Source organism: Manis javanica, chromosome X (assembly GCF_040802235.1).
Source record: "Manis javanica isolate MJ-LG chromosome X, MJ_LKY, whole genome shotgun sequence".
In the NCBI taxonomy this organism is placed as follows: domain Eukaryota; kingdom Metazoa; phylum Chordata; class Mammalia; order Pholidota; family Manidae; genus Manis; species Manis javanica.
In genome coordinates this window covers 5540979-5554144 of record NC_133174.1, presented here as the reverse complement: position 1 = coordinate 5554144, position 13166 = coordinate 5540979, and the positions used below count along the sequence as shown (strand labels likewise).

General features: G+C 48.1%; 1 protein-coding gene across 4 annotated transcripts in view; it reads right to left on the bottom strand.

Moving 5' to 3' along the window:
- The window catches only part of CLCN4 (chloride voltage-gated channel 4), a 58050-nt gene that overhangs the window by 27794 nt on the left and 17090 nt on the right, over window positions 1-13166 (bottom strand). For all 4 annotated transcript variants that reach the window (XM_037013445.2, XM_017667402.3, XM_017667404.3 and 1 more), the window contains exons 3-5: window positions 8105-8259; window positions 5762-5861; window positions 1196-1383 (exon numbers count right to left, since the gene is read on the bottom strand). In XM_037013445.2, coding sequence (XP_036869340.1) covers window positions 1196-1383; window positions 5762-5861; window positions 8105-8248 — 432 coding nt within the window. In that variant the 5' untranslated portion in view covers window positions 8249-8259. The remainder of the gene's footprint in view (window positions 1-1195; window positions 1384-5761; window positions 5862-8104; window positions 8260-13166) is intronic.

Genomic DNA, 13166 nt, shown 5'->3' with positions numbered 1-13166 from the left:
AATTTTCAATTCCACTGAGAAAGAGGTTTAGAAAAATGGCAAAGTGCATTCCAAATGTGTTCAGCTGTGGTAAGTCCATTGGGCAAAAAAAGGTGGGGGCAGGAGATTATAAATAGATTACATCCACCTTCCAAAACAAGTTCTAGCTTGAATGGTCCTCACAGTACCCCTAGTGTGAATCTTGGCAACTGTGCTCGCCTGTCACTTGGGTTTCTAAGCTGTCAATGACCCATTGTCATTGTGGTAACCACTGAATTCGGTTAGAAGTTAACCCTTTTCCTGAACTAAGATTTTATACAGATCTAAAGCTCTAAGTGCCCTGAAGGCAAGCACCCATTCGGTGGTTCACCTGGGGCATTCCCATCACAGAAAGCCCAGAAACTTCGTCCTCAATGCACTCATAGAATGCACTGGAAGATGAGAACTTGAACCCCAGTGACCTAGCTCTTCGCACCTCCTAGGGAGGCTACAATCAAAAACAGACAATATCAAGTGTTGATGAGGATGTGCACAAATTGAAACCCTCATGTATTGCTGGTAGGAAAGTAAAATGGTGCAGCCACTTTTGAAAACAGTCTGATAGTTACTAAGAAGGTTAAACATAGAGTTAGCATACAGCCTGGCAATTCTCCTACTTAGGTATAGGCCCCAGAGAAATAAAAACACATGTCCACACAAAAACTTGGACAAAAATGTTCAAGACAAAAGCATTCATAATAGTGCAAGAGTGGAAGAAGCCCATGTTCACTGACTGATGAAAGGATGAATACCATGCGGCACATCCATACAATGCAAGGTTACTCCGCCATGAGAAGGAATGAGTCAGACACCAACATCCACACCTTATATGACCCCACTTATATGAAATGTCCAGAAAATGCAAATCTGTACAGACAGAAAGTAGATCAACCCTATTTCTTGATTGACAAAGCACTTTTGGTAAGAAAAATAAAGCCAAACACAAGACTTCTAAAAATACATACATACATTGCCCATGACTCAGTGGGGAAGTTTTTTTCCAACTGAAGCTTAAACATTACAGCTAGAAAAAGTCCTGTGAGTATTAAACCATGGGTGACGATCAGGACAGACACTTGAAGGTAAAAACCACAGACATTCACAGCATGCCCAGTGGTGTTTCGAAGCACCCGTGGACTGGCGGGCATTCCCTGAAAGGATCTGCCCAGAAACCTACCTCCGACTGGTTCACCAGCAGCTCTGACCACTTCTGCCACAGGGGACACTTGTCCCTGTCCTCAAAAGTGGTCTCGTTGGAAGTCCAGCAGCACTGCTCGTGGCTGTACCAGAACGCAGACAGGCAGACCCCCTCCTTCAAGTCGGTCATCCAGTCGACAGCAAGGTCAATGACGCCAGCTAAGGTGCCTGGAAGAAGCAGCAAGAACCTCGTAGAGGACTCACCCGGTGATGACGCAGAGTGCACAGCATCGGGCCAGTGCAGGAGCACAGCAGCCCGGGGGACCACCAGAAGAGGAGGTGGGCCGGCCACCACTGCCGCTCACACGTTCACTGTGAAGTCCCCTGTGCCCTTCTGGCATGCGCAAGGCAGCGCCCCGCCAGTGACATACGAAGGCCAATGATACATGGTCCTTAGGTGACTCACATCAGGCAGGGGAGAGACAGACAGGTCTTAACCCAGCTCAAGCCATTGGGGCCCAGCAGCTTTCAGCATTCATCCCTTCCAAACTGTAGAAACAGGGTACGTACAGCCTATAAATGATAGAACCCCCTCAGTAAATTCTGGGGTAGGATGCTGGGGTCATAGACATTAGTATTTCTCAGGTAGACGTGACAATTCAGACAAAATGGAGGCATACCAACTATAACAGCCTCATCATTTAAGTAAGGTTTTGATACTGAATGGGAAACAAGCTTGGAAAAATCTCTTATTTGAACTTTCCAGATTTTTTAAATTATAGGTAAAGGATTGTGGATCTACATAAGTAAATAACCACTTTAAAGGCCAATATAAGTGGTATAAAGTGTGCAGTGGTCCACAAAGGCTACCTTGGGTCTCTTTCTAGAAAAAACTATCCAGTCTTTTATGAGGCAATACTTGTAGGCTACTAAATTTTTCAAAGTTTAACTTTCCTTATTACAACATCAATTCGCCACCCACATCAACCCCAAAGGCACCCACACTCCTGCACCAGGGCTCACCCCTGCCTGCTCCTCTCCTGTTACTGCGGAAGCTGCTCACTGTCCTTGAGAGGATGCCTGATTCCTCAGCAGGTCACAGCCTCCAACAACGGGCCACTGCGTCTCCGTTAGTCACGAACCCCCCACGCTGCCTACTCCACGTTCCTGGAGCACCCAGGCTCTCCTCTCGGCACCACCCCGGTCACCACTGTCCTCCCCCAGCCTGGCAATCTCCTGTTTATCTTCCAGATCCTGGCATTTACATCATCTCCTTCAGGAAGCCTTCCTGATTTCCTGGGTCTGGACTAGGTATCCTTCCCAGGCATTCCCCCATCACCATACCTCCCCTATCACATCCGGATATCATCATTAGCTGTATATATATACTCCCACTAGTCCATAAGTTGGGCGGAAGGAAGATTCTGTTGTCTGGTTGCATGCCACGGTGGGGGTCAAGTCAAATGTCCAGACTCTGTGTCCGCCCTAAGCCTCGTCCACTGTTGTACCCACATCAGGCACATAGTTGGAACTATACATCCATGTTGAATGAATGAGTGTAATAAATGAGTGCAAGTCAGCCTCTCATTCAGTGGTGCCAGCCACCAGTCCACGCTGGGACTACAGCAGCGAACAAGGCAGACTCGGGTCCCTGCCTCTGCAGAACTGCACCAGAACGCAGTGAGGGGAGAAAGACACCAGAGAAAAGAAGCACATCGGGGGCTCCATCACAAGGTGACAGGTTCTAGAGAAAAAGAATACAGCACGTTATGACGGTGCAGCCACTGCAGAAAACAACTCGGCAGTTCCTCAAACAGTTAAACATAGACTTAGCATGGGACCCAGCAGTTCCACTCCTACGTGTCTACCCAGGAGAAAGGAAACTGTGTGTCTACACAAAGACCTGGATGCAAATGTTCACAGCGGCACTCTCCACAATAGCCACAAAGTGGCACCAACCTATGTGCCCACCATCCGCTGAGTGGAGAAGCAAAATGTGGTCTGTGTGTACAGCGGAATAGTATTTGGCAGCACAAAGGAGTACGTCCTGATAGGTGCCCCAGCACAGGTGAGCGTGGGAAGCATTGCACGACATGAAGGGAGCTCATCACAGAACAGTACCTACTGCATGACTCCACTGATCGGAGATGTGTGGAGGAGGCAACCATGTGGACGGAAAGGGGACTAGCGGTGGCCTGGGTGGGGAGGGGGGCACTGGGCCTTGACGGCTACTGGGTGGGGAGGTTCTCTGGGGGCTGCTGACAGTGCTCTGAAATTGATAGTGGTGATGGTGCACAATGCCGTGAATGTACTAAAACCCACTGGATTGTGCACTTTAACAGAGTGAATTGTACGGCATACACATTGTAAGGATTGCATCTCAATAAAGCTCTTACATACACAGAAGCGAGGGGGATGAGGCTTAGAGAGGGAGAGGTGTACTTTTAGAAAAGGTGCTCAGGGAGTACCTCAGGCCAAAGATGACATTTGCACAAAGACCTAACGAAGGTGAGGGTGGGGTCCTGCACATATCCAGGGGCAAGACCCACTGAGAAACCCAAATTCATAGCTACTCATTCATCCGTAATTACATTAGGCCGCTTATACATAGCCAAGTACTACCGGCTTCCTGGCTGACTGCTCCTGACAGTGACAGGCGTCTCAGCTTCATTCCGTGGAACAATAGTGACACCTGGTGGTGACTCCTGATAAGCGCCCTGCACAGGAGCAGCAGCAGGGCCTCTCTATCACGGGGGTCAGAATATACATCATGTCCGGCGTGCCACTGGGGAGACGACAGGCCAGGCAGTATGACCCCTGAGCCCTCTCCACCGTTAGACCAGCCCAGGAACAGAAAAGTGAACGGGGCACAGTTTGTTGGCTTTCCCTTTAAGATGCATGCAGATCAAAAGAACATTTTAGCCACATCCACTGTCAATGTCATCCCATTCTTGATTTCTTCCTTTATTCATTTGCTGATGTGTCCATGGGATCACCCTTCTGCAGTGGTGACAACTGGCTGCACATCAAAATCACAGATGGATGGGGGCTGGGTGGAAGTGGTGGGGTGGGGTGGGCTTTATTCAAAGCTAGGGGGTCATCTCTGAGAATACTATTTATCTGAAGCCCAGGCAGTATTTTTTTTTAATTCCTCAGGAGATTCTTCCTGAAAGAACTGATGGATATCAGGCTGACAGTAAAGCCCATCGATCAATATCAGATTTGTTAAAGACGGCCTGATCAGTCTCTTAGTTAATAAATCTACTCTGGGCTGTTCACTTCGGCAAGAAGCCAGAACATCTGTTCCAGGCGTCTTCCTTTCCTCTACTTATTTCTCCTTTGTAGCGGCCAAGAGTAAATGACAGAGTGTATGGTTTCATGAATCTATTCTAAATAAGACATCAAAATTCACAGCAAACTGCCCATCTTCAAAGGTCTTCATAAAAGCAGTAAAAGAAGTCAGCAGCAAAACACTATATATCCATGGAATCTAATTCCCTGCCAACGCTGTTGCCATTACGTACTGGGAGAGCCCCTGGGAGAGGAGGGACAGAACGGAAGAAATGGGCAGACAGCTGCCATGGCAAGAAGGAAAGGATGCCCCTTCAGCACCCCTCTTGGTCCTTTATAACACACATGGAGCCCCTCCCTGGCAACCACGCCCCTCCTCTGACTGTATGTGGAATAATGAAAGGAAGAAGGTTCAGAAACCAAAACCCTCTGTGATCACCAAACTTACACCTACACCCTGTTCGTGTTCTGCTGTAGTGTGCCTCCACTAGGGGCATTCTCTGATCAATCCTACAACCATGCCTATTATGTCACTATAGGTAGGGGATTTTAAGTAAGGGAATAGCTTTAGCACGGTCAAGTTTTTCATTCTTAGACATTGATACCTTCACAATCTTGTAAAGGGAAGTAAGTTTCAGGAGACAATTTCCATGGAAAACTGCTGCCTTTGATATTAAAAGGGGAGGTTTCCCCTCTAGATATTCCATCCCTTCACTCTGGAAACATCTACTGCCTATAAGCATGGTGTTGGGATCAGAAAAATGAAGGGCACAGAGTCCCTGAGGGTCAGAACAATGCATGGGCTGGAGGTATCTCCCTGGATCTACCTGTGGGTGTCTCCAATTATTTTGAGTGTCTTAGGATGTTTACAATCCAGACCTTGCCGGTATTAATAAAGGCTACTCATATGGTGTTTTATTATTTATTATTAGAGATCAAAAGTTTTCTATACTTTCTTGCCTTCTACCTAGCCAAGTACTATAGAATATAAAATATGTGCTTTTGATGAAGCCCAGTATGGCAACACGCTTTTGTGCTGCAAAAAGGGCGAACCAGCACTGTAATGACAGCTCACCACTGGCTGTACTTGGGCCCCCGGGACCGTGGGGGTCTTATCTTACTGATAAAAAATTCTATGTTAAATGTATGGTCATGGATTTGCTAAGATATGAAGTAATAAATCCCTTGCATGGGGTGAAAGAGAAACCCGACATTTTCAGAAAAGGACCGCTAACATTTGGTGCTGTGGGTTTCAGCACCTCCCACGTTGCTATGGGAACGCTGCGTGCCCCCCGCGTGCCCGCCCCCCACGTACCCGCCAGGAGGCCGATGAGCAGCATCACCACCCATCCCGACCAGGCATCCAGCAAACCCTTGATGAACTCCCAGATGGACTCCTTGCTCCTGCTGGTTATCTAGAAACAAAAAGACACGGTAGTTGACGGGAATGTTTTGCTGCTTCCTTCCCTGAAAGTGCTCCCTCAGGGCAGGCCAAGCACCTAAATTCCCACATACACTGTCCTTTTGGCCCACGACATGGGCTGTCTAGCTCACCTCACAGGGCTCTAAAGGTGCCAGAAGAGTCTCCAACGAAGCAGCATCCCCAAAAAACTCAATTAAAAAAACTTTCTACGTGTGACTTGATCTTTGATTATTCAAAAGCCATTCCCACGGGAGACATGGATTCGGTGTCTCCATTTTGAATAAGAATTATTATTTCAACTTACATTTTTAAGGTCTCAACAAAGAAATGAACCTGCTCAACAAAGACTTCATTTCCTTCTTTTGTTTTCAAGGTTATATAGTAACAGCCAGAACTTTGAATTGGCAAGCTTGGGTGGCATGTGCCAGGCAGTGGCTGCGTGTGAACACGCTGTAAGAGCGCCCCTTTGCCTCTGTGTGCTCACAGTATCCTGCCTTCCTCGGGGACTGCCGTTCCCCTCCGAACCCCTCGGAGCAGGGCCTGGCAAACATTTTCTGTAAAGACTTTCACCCCCGAGGATCCAGTGGCCTCTGTCGCAACTACTCAACTCTGCTGTCTGCCACAAAAGGCGCCGTAAGAACGTGTACCTGTACAGGCGGGGCTGTGCCAACAAAGCCTGCCTTCCAAAAGCAGGGGCCGAGCAGGATCTGGTCTGAGGGACAGAGGAAAACACCTTCTGCTGCACAGTGCAGCGGCCCCGTCCGCCCCATTGCTCCGCACTGGAGCCGAGAGGCGGGGCCGCCCTGGAACTCCACCCCCCTCCCTGCAGATCACTCTTGCCCCTTTCCCTGCCAACCTGTGTGCAATGATGTGACACAGTCGCACTCCTGACGTCACTCCACATCCCACTTGGAAGCTGCTCCCCGTGAGGTCACCAACGCCCCCCACACGGTGGGTTCGTCCTCTCCTCCCCCTCTCCGTACAGGTGACCTGACTAGCAATCCCCCTCCCACCGGACCTACTAGATCTTGGCACTGCCCAGGATCCTGACTGCCTCCTCACTTCTCCCTCTGTGTGTCCAGGCCACCTTGGCCACTTCTAAAGCTTCCATGCCCACTCACATGCCAAGGACCCCTCATGCCCCACCACAGCCCTGACCTTGCCCTTGAACTGTACAGAGTGAGCTCTACCTGCCAACCAGCCCCAGCTACGGGCTGGACAAACACCTCACACTCAAAGCGGTGGAAACAGAAGTCAACAGCCTCCCCTTGAAATATGCCACTCCCCGTTGTCCCTCTGGTCGTCCCCCCATCTGACCACAGCCAGCTGGCTTCCTTGACTCCACTCCCCTCCTGACCCCAAGACCTGAGCCTCTCTCCATCTGCTCCTCACTCACCGCCTTTTGTCAGACCTTCCTCCTCCTTCTCCTGAACTGATTTCCAAGCTTCCTGTTTCTCCCTTTGCAATGCACCTTTCCTGTATATTCTGCGGCCATCAGGATGAAAGCCAAACTCCTTCATGGCCTACGTGGTCATTCCTGACCCGGCCCCACTGGCCACACTGCCACTCATCTCTATTCCTCCCTTTCCACAAAGCTCCCACCAGACCTCACAGCTCCTCAGACTGCCTAAATGTGCCGTGTTCTTTCACACCTGTGTGACTCCTGATTTTAGAATCCTTACCCTTCTCTGCCTAGCAAACTCTTAGTCATCCTTCAAGACCCAACTGAAATGTCACCCTCTCTAAAAACCTCTTCCTAAATCATCCCTCCTAAATGATCTCATAGCACTTGATACATAACTTCTTATAGCCCATTAAAATATATAGCAATGCCAGGCACTGTATTATATGCTTTCATATATGCAAACTCACTTCATCTTCACTTCATCAATCACTAGCAAGGAGTGCTTGCTAGTGAGAAGACAGGGTCCAGAAATGGCACCCCAAAGTCACCCAGTCTGAAGGTATCAAGGGCAGGATGCACCCTATTTGTCTGGTTCAAGCCACATTGTTGTCCTCCACACCACAGCTCTGTATGACATCACCTCCCACCCACAGCACCCAGTAATATAATCACCTGTCCATGTCTGCCTCTCCCACCAGCCCTCTCTTCTTTAGAACCTAGCCCAGTACATGATACAGGAACCTACGCCCCAGCTCAATGCCTGGCCAATGAAAACCAGGCCCAGCCATTTGAAGGGATCCCTTCAATGTGACTTTACGAATGCCACCTACCTTTCTGTGTCTGTCAGTGTCCCGTGACTTTTCCCTTAGCCAGTCAATGGTGTGGAAGTCCTCATATGTCCCCACATCAGGGAATGGCTCATCGAGAAAATCCATCAGGTTTCCAGAGCCACTCATCACGCCTGCATTGACCATGCTAATTACACCTGGGAGAGAAAACCTGTGGTTGAAAACATACTGCAAGACATCGGCACAGGCACAGCAGAATAATCCACATGCAGTCTTTTCCTATATAGGAAAGAACTTTTTCAGCATAGGCATCTCTGCTGTAATGAAATGCACAGTCTGTCTTAGTCCAGGCTCCTATAACAAAGTAACGAAAACCACCGTAGCCTAGACGGCTTATCACCGACATTCAGTTCTCACAGTCCTGGAGGCTGGAAAATCCAAGATGAAGGCAGATCCAGTGTCTTGTGAGGACCCGCTTCCTGCTTCAGGGACGGCCATTTCATCACTGTGTCCTCACATGAAGGAACTGACAGTGGGGCTGTCTGGGGTCTCCTTTATCAGGGCACTAAGCCCATCACAAGGCACCACCCTCACAACCTGATCACCTCCCAAAGGCCCGCCTCCTAACACACCACATTGTATTGTATCACATAGGTTTCCATATGAATTTGGGGGGCACACAAACATTATTCAGTCTATAACATAGTCAACTCTGGTTATTCACAGTAATTACATTCTATGAAGTCACCAATTCACAAATTAATGACTCCTGAAGCCACTGTCCCTTAAAGAAATACAGGGTGAATTTCCTGCAAATCTCTAGTCACATTTTCATCAACCAATCAATACACAGTCTTGTTTTTAGTTTCTGTTTTAAGACACCTTATTGAATAGATATTGTTGATTGATTAACATGGAACTCGTGGCTGACTCCTGCCTGAATGAAGTCTCCCTAACACTCGTATTTTCTCCATAAGACGCTAGAGGCACCCCAGCACCGCATTTTAGGGACATTGTCAACAGCGAAATTACCAATTAAAAACCATAAACACATTAAACACGTGCCACTAACCAGACTGCAGGAAGGATGCTTCTTTACACCCTGCAAGCTGAAACTAGACAGAGAGGGCCGCCTTCGTCAGCCTCAGCAGAACAGGCATTTCCGGCCACTCAAACTTGGCCACTCTGCACATGCACACGTCTGTGAATGACTGAGAAAGCACCACGTGTACTGACTTGAGGGTTACAAGTAAGTTCTAACAGGTAGGCAAATTCAGAAATATGGAACCACAAATGAGGATCAATTGTCTATATATCTGAAAAACCTCACATTCTACAAAAGTAAGGCATCAAACTGAGAAGCCTGGAGGGGCCGACGGGGACGACGCACACTGCGCACAAGCAAATCACTATGACCAAACTAGTAAGTGCTTCCTAGATAAAGCAGACCTCGCAGGCAGGCAGCCCGTGTGGTTGTCACTGCAGGTATTCAAAATGTACAGCGACAGCAGAGTGAAAATGCTGGCAAGCATTTCATTAACTGCTGCGAGCCCCATCTGCTCAGGGCAGTGGCCCTCCACACCAGGGGACCACCAGGGACAAGGACAAAGAGGCAGGACAACCTGCCACGTGGGCCATGCTATGAATGTTTGTGAACCCCAAAATTCCTGTGCTGGAACTGTAAGTCCCAATGGCATGGAAGCAGGAGGGCTTTGGGGCATGATCAGGTCACAAACACTGAGCCCTCAGGAATGGGATGAGAGACCCCAGGGAGCTAGCTCGCTCCTTCCGCCATGTGAGGACACAGCAAGTAGTCTGTGACTAGGAAGAGCGTCCTCACCCAATCATGGTGGCACTCAGGCCTCGGACTTCCAGCCTCTGGAACTGTGAGAACAGATGTCTGTGGTTTGCAAGCCCCCAGTGTGTGGTGTTTACTGTTCTAGCAGCCCAAACGGGCTGCGACAAGCCACAAACCATGACAGGCTGGTGGCACTGCCCTCAGCAAGGAGCTCTGCAAGGAGCAGGTGGTCACTTTGCATTTCTCTTCAGATACAGTCAAAAGGGCTCTTGCCGCCAGGGCAGTGGCCAAGTTGAAGGCTTCTTCCTTTCCCGCCTACAATAACCACCCCGCCCACACCCCTCCAGCTCCCCGTCTGAAAAGCCACCACAAGTAACCCAAGGACCTTCTGTGTTATACCGCCATCATGGCCTGATTTACAGACCATGCAGCAGCTGACCTGGGATGTAGACAATGCTTCAAGGCAGGACCAGGGCTCGCCACCAGCTAGCAGAAAGAACACACTCTTACAATGACAAAAGGTTGGAATGAGAACTACAGAGAAATTATTTTGGCAAAGAGCATGGAAATTGGAATTATAGGGCCACAAAAGTGCTGGAATAGATGGTTCAAGAAGTAAAAGGTAGGTATAAAAATATTTGAGCATAACCTTCTCTCATTGCTTTAGGTATTTTTATATCTGGAGGACTCACCACAGCCTGATGAAACTGCATTTTAATCAAATTCAAAAGACACTACAGGCAAAGTGGGGTAATCACCTTACAAGCAATAAGGTGGCCATAGTGAGAGATTTATTAACCGTCTGCACAACTCAGCTGCTTTAAAACTTTAAAAGTTTGAGGTCTGAGCCATGCCAAGCTGAAAACTATACCCATTGATGAGTAAGTACCCAGGGAAGGGTCACATTGCACAAGTCAGTAGCAACCAATAATAAAAGGGAAGGAGTAAAATTAGAAAGCAAAGACTTCATTGTCATTTCTACAAAAACAAGGTGGTAATAGCCTCATGGTATATGTGGTAAAGACAATCTCTGGCGGGAAAAATGAGACAGCAGGCTGCTGACCCACAACATGTGCAAGACTGAGCCAGCAGATAGAAGAAGTGCAGAAACTTGGACACTGTACTAAAAAAAGGAGCTCATGTTACTTGAAATTTAACCAAATCTCTAGTCAAGCAACAACTCCAGGCAATAATGGTTGAAACCAAAACTCGCTCTGGAGAACAATTACATCTTTAAACTCTGATGGAGCATGTCATTGTCATGACAATCAGATACATAATTGGTAAAGGAAAATAAACATGATTAACCTGTAGATCTAATCAGGGGCTTCCCTGGGGGCCCAGAGGACGTGGTGATGTCACTTCTCAGGATGGGGTTAAGAACAACAAGAGGGTCAGGAAATGCGTACAAAGCGGGCATCCAGGTCAGAAGAACGGGAAGACCTCTATCTCGGATCCACTGGGAAGAGGGGGTAGATAAGGAATAAGAATCCAGCCAGATGGGGGAGCAACAAGCAGTGAACTCCAAGGACTTGCTAAATGACAAACTGAACCTGCCTAAGTTCCATATGAACCTCTCTCCTGTTTTTATTTCTTCTCTCCAGCAAGAGCATTTTTGCTGGCAGATGACACCTCTGCTATGGTCTCAAGGCCATGGTTTCAGAAAGGACAGCACCCTAGAACCTGAGCTAAGAGTCCTACTCAGCCTGGGCTCAGCAAACTGCAGCTGGCCTGGTTTTGCAAATAAAAGTTTTAGTGGAATACAGCCATGCCCACTCATTTACATATTGTCTAAGGATGCTTTCACATGACAACAGCACAGTTGAGCACTTATGACAAAGACAATATGGCCTACAAAGCCTTAAATGTTTGCTATTTGGCCATTTACAGAAAACATTTGTTGACCCGTTCTATGCAATGGATTGATTGAAAAAATGGCCCAGATTTTCTACCCCTCCCTGTATCTGCCACATTTTCACTGGCACTTGGCAGCTCCTCCTCATTAAGAGGCGGAGTCTATCTCCAAGAAGGGACTAGCAGTTACCAAAGGGGAGGGGTGTGGGAGGGCGGGTGGGGAGGGAGGGAGAAGGGGACTGAGGGGTATTATGTTTAGTATACATGGTGTGGGGGATCACGGGGAGAACAGTGTAGCCCAGAGAAGGCACATAGTGGATCTGCAGCATCTTGCTGCAGTGATGGACAGTGACTGCACTGGGGTATGGGTGGGGACTTGATAATATGGGTGAATGTAGTAACCACATTGTTTTTCTTGTGAAACCTTCATAAGAGTGTATATCAATCATACCTTAATAAAAAAATTTTTTAAAAGAGGCAGAGTCTATTTTTCCACCCCTTGTACCTTGGCTGGCCTTTTGCCATGCAGTGGAAATGACAGCATGCACGTACTGAGTCTAGACTCCAAAAGGTGATGCAGCCTCTACTTTTTTTTCTTGGACCTGTGTCTCTGCCATGAGAAGAAGCCTAGGCTAGAATGCTGGGAGATGAGAGACCACGTGGAGTTGAGTCGGGGCATCTCAGCCGGGGCCACCCTAGATCGCTTAGGCCCAGCCAAGCACAGATTCATGAGTGACCACAACCAAGATCTGCTGAGTTTGGCCCAATCAAACCACCCAGCCAACCTGTGCACTGTGAAAAAAAATAAACAGTTATTGTTTAAGCCACTGGGCTTCTTTAAGGGATTGTTATGTAGCCGCACCATAGGTGCTTAATAGATACAGTTCACTTGGGTTCTGAGACAGAGGAGAAACGAAGACAGGTAAGTTAGCTGTGGCACTGCAGACCAACTCCAGGGGAGGGGACCGGGCAGCAACAGATGAGAAAGCTGCCAACAGAAACAGGACAGAATCAAGGTTCATGCTGAAGCAATGCACCCCTCATACACTACCAGATTTGCCTACAAAGGGACTTTGCAAAACACATGGGACACCTGGGTCTTTTATCCAATCCTTCAAGTTAAGAAAGTGCCTGCAGGTTTGGTCTTCCAGCATGAAGACCCAAGAGGCTAGGGTCAAAGTCTTGAACAGCAGATGGTAACAGCAGACCCTGTCCAGTAAGCCTCACTCCCCCCAGGCCCGTGAGGACAAGCATGTGTTAACTATAACAGTATTAATGATGTCATCTATGGCTTTGATGTTAAAAGCAACTCTGAATGGGTTGGCTCACCCTCAGAACAGGGATCTGTACCAGTTCAAGGAAACCTGTATTTTGTATAATGGGGCATTGGCAATAACAACAGAAGATGAAAGCAAGCAGGAAATCACCCAGATGAAGATGAAGGAGGACAGG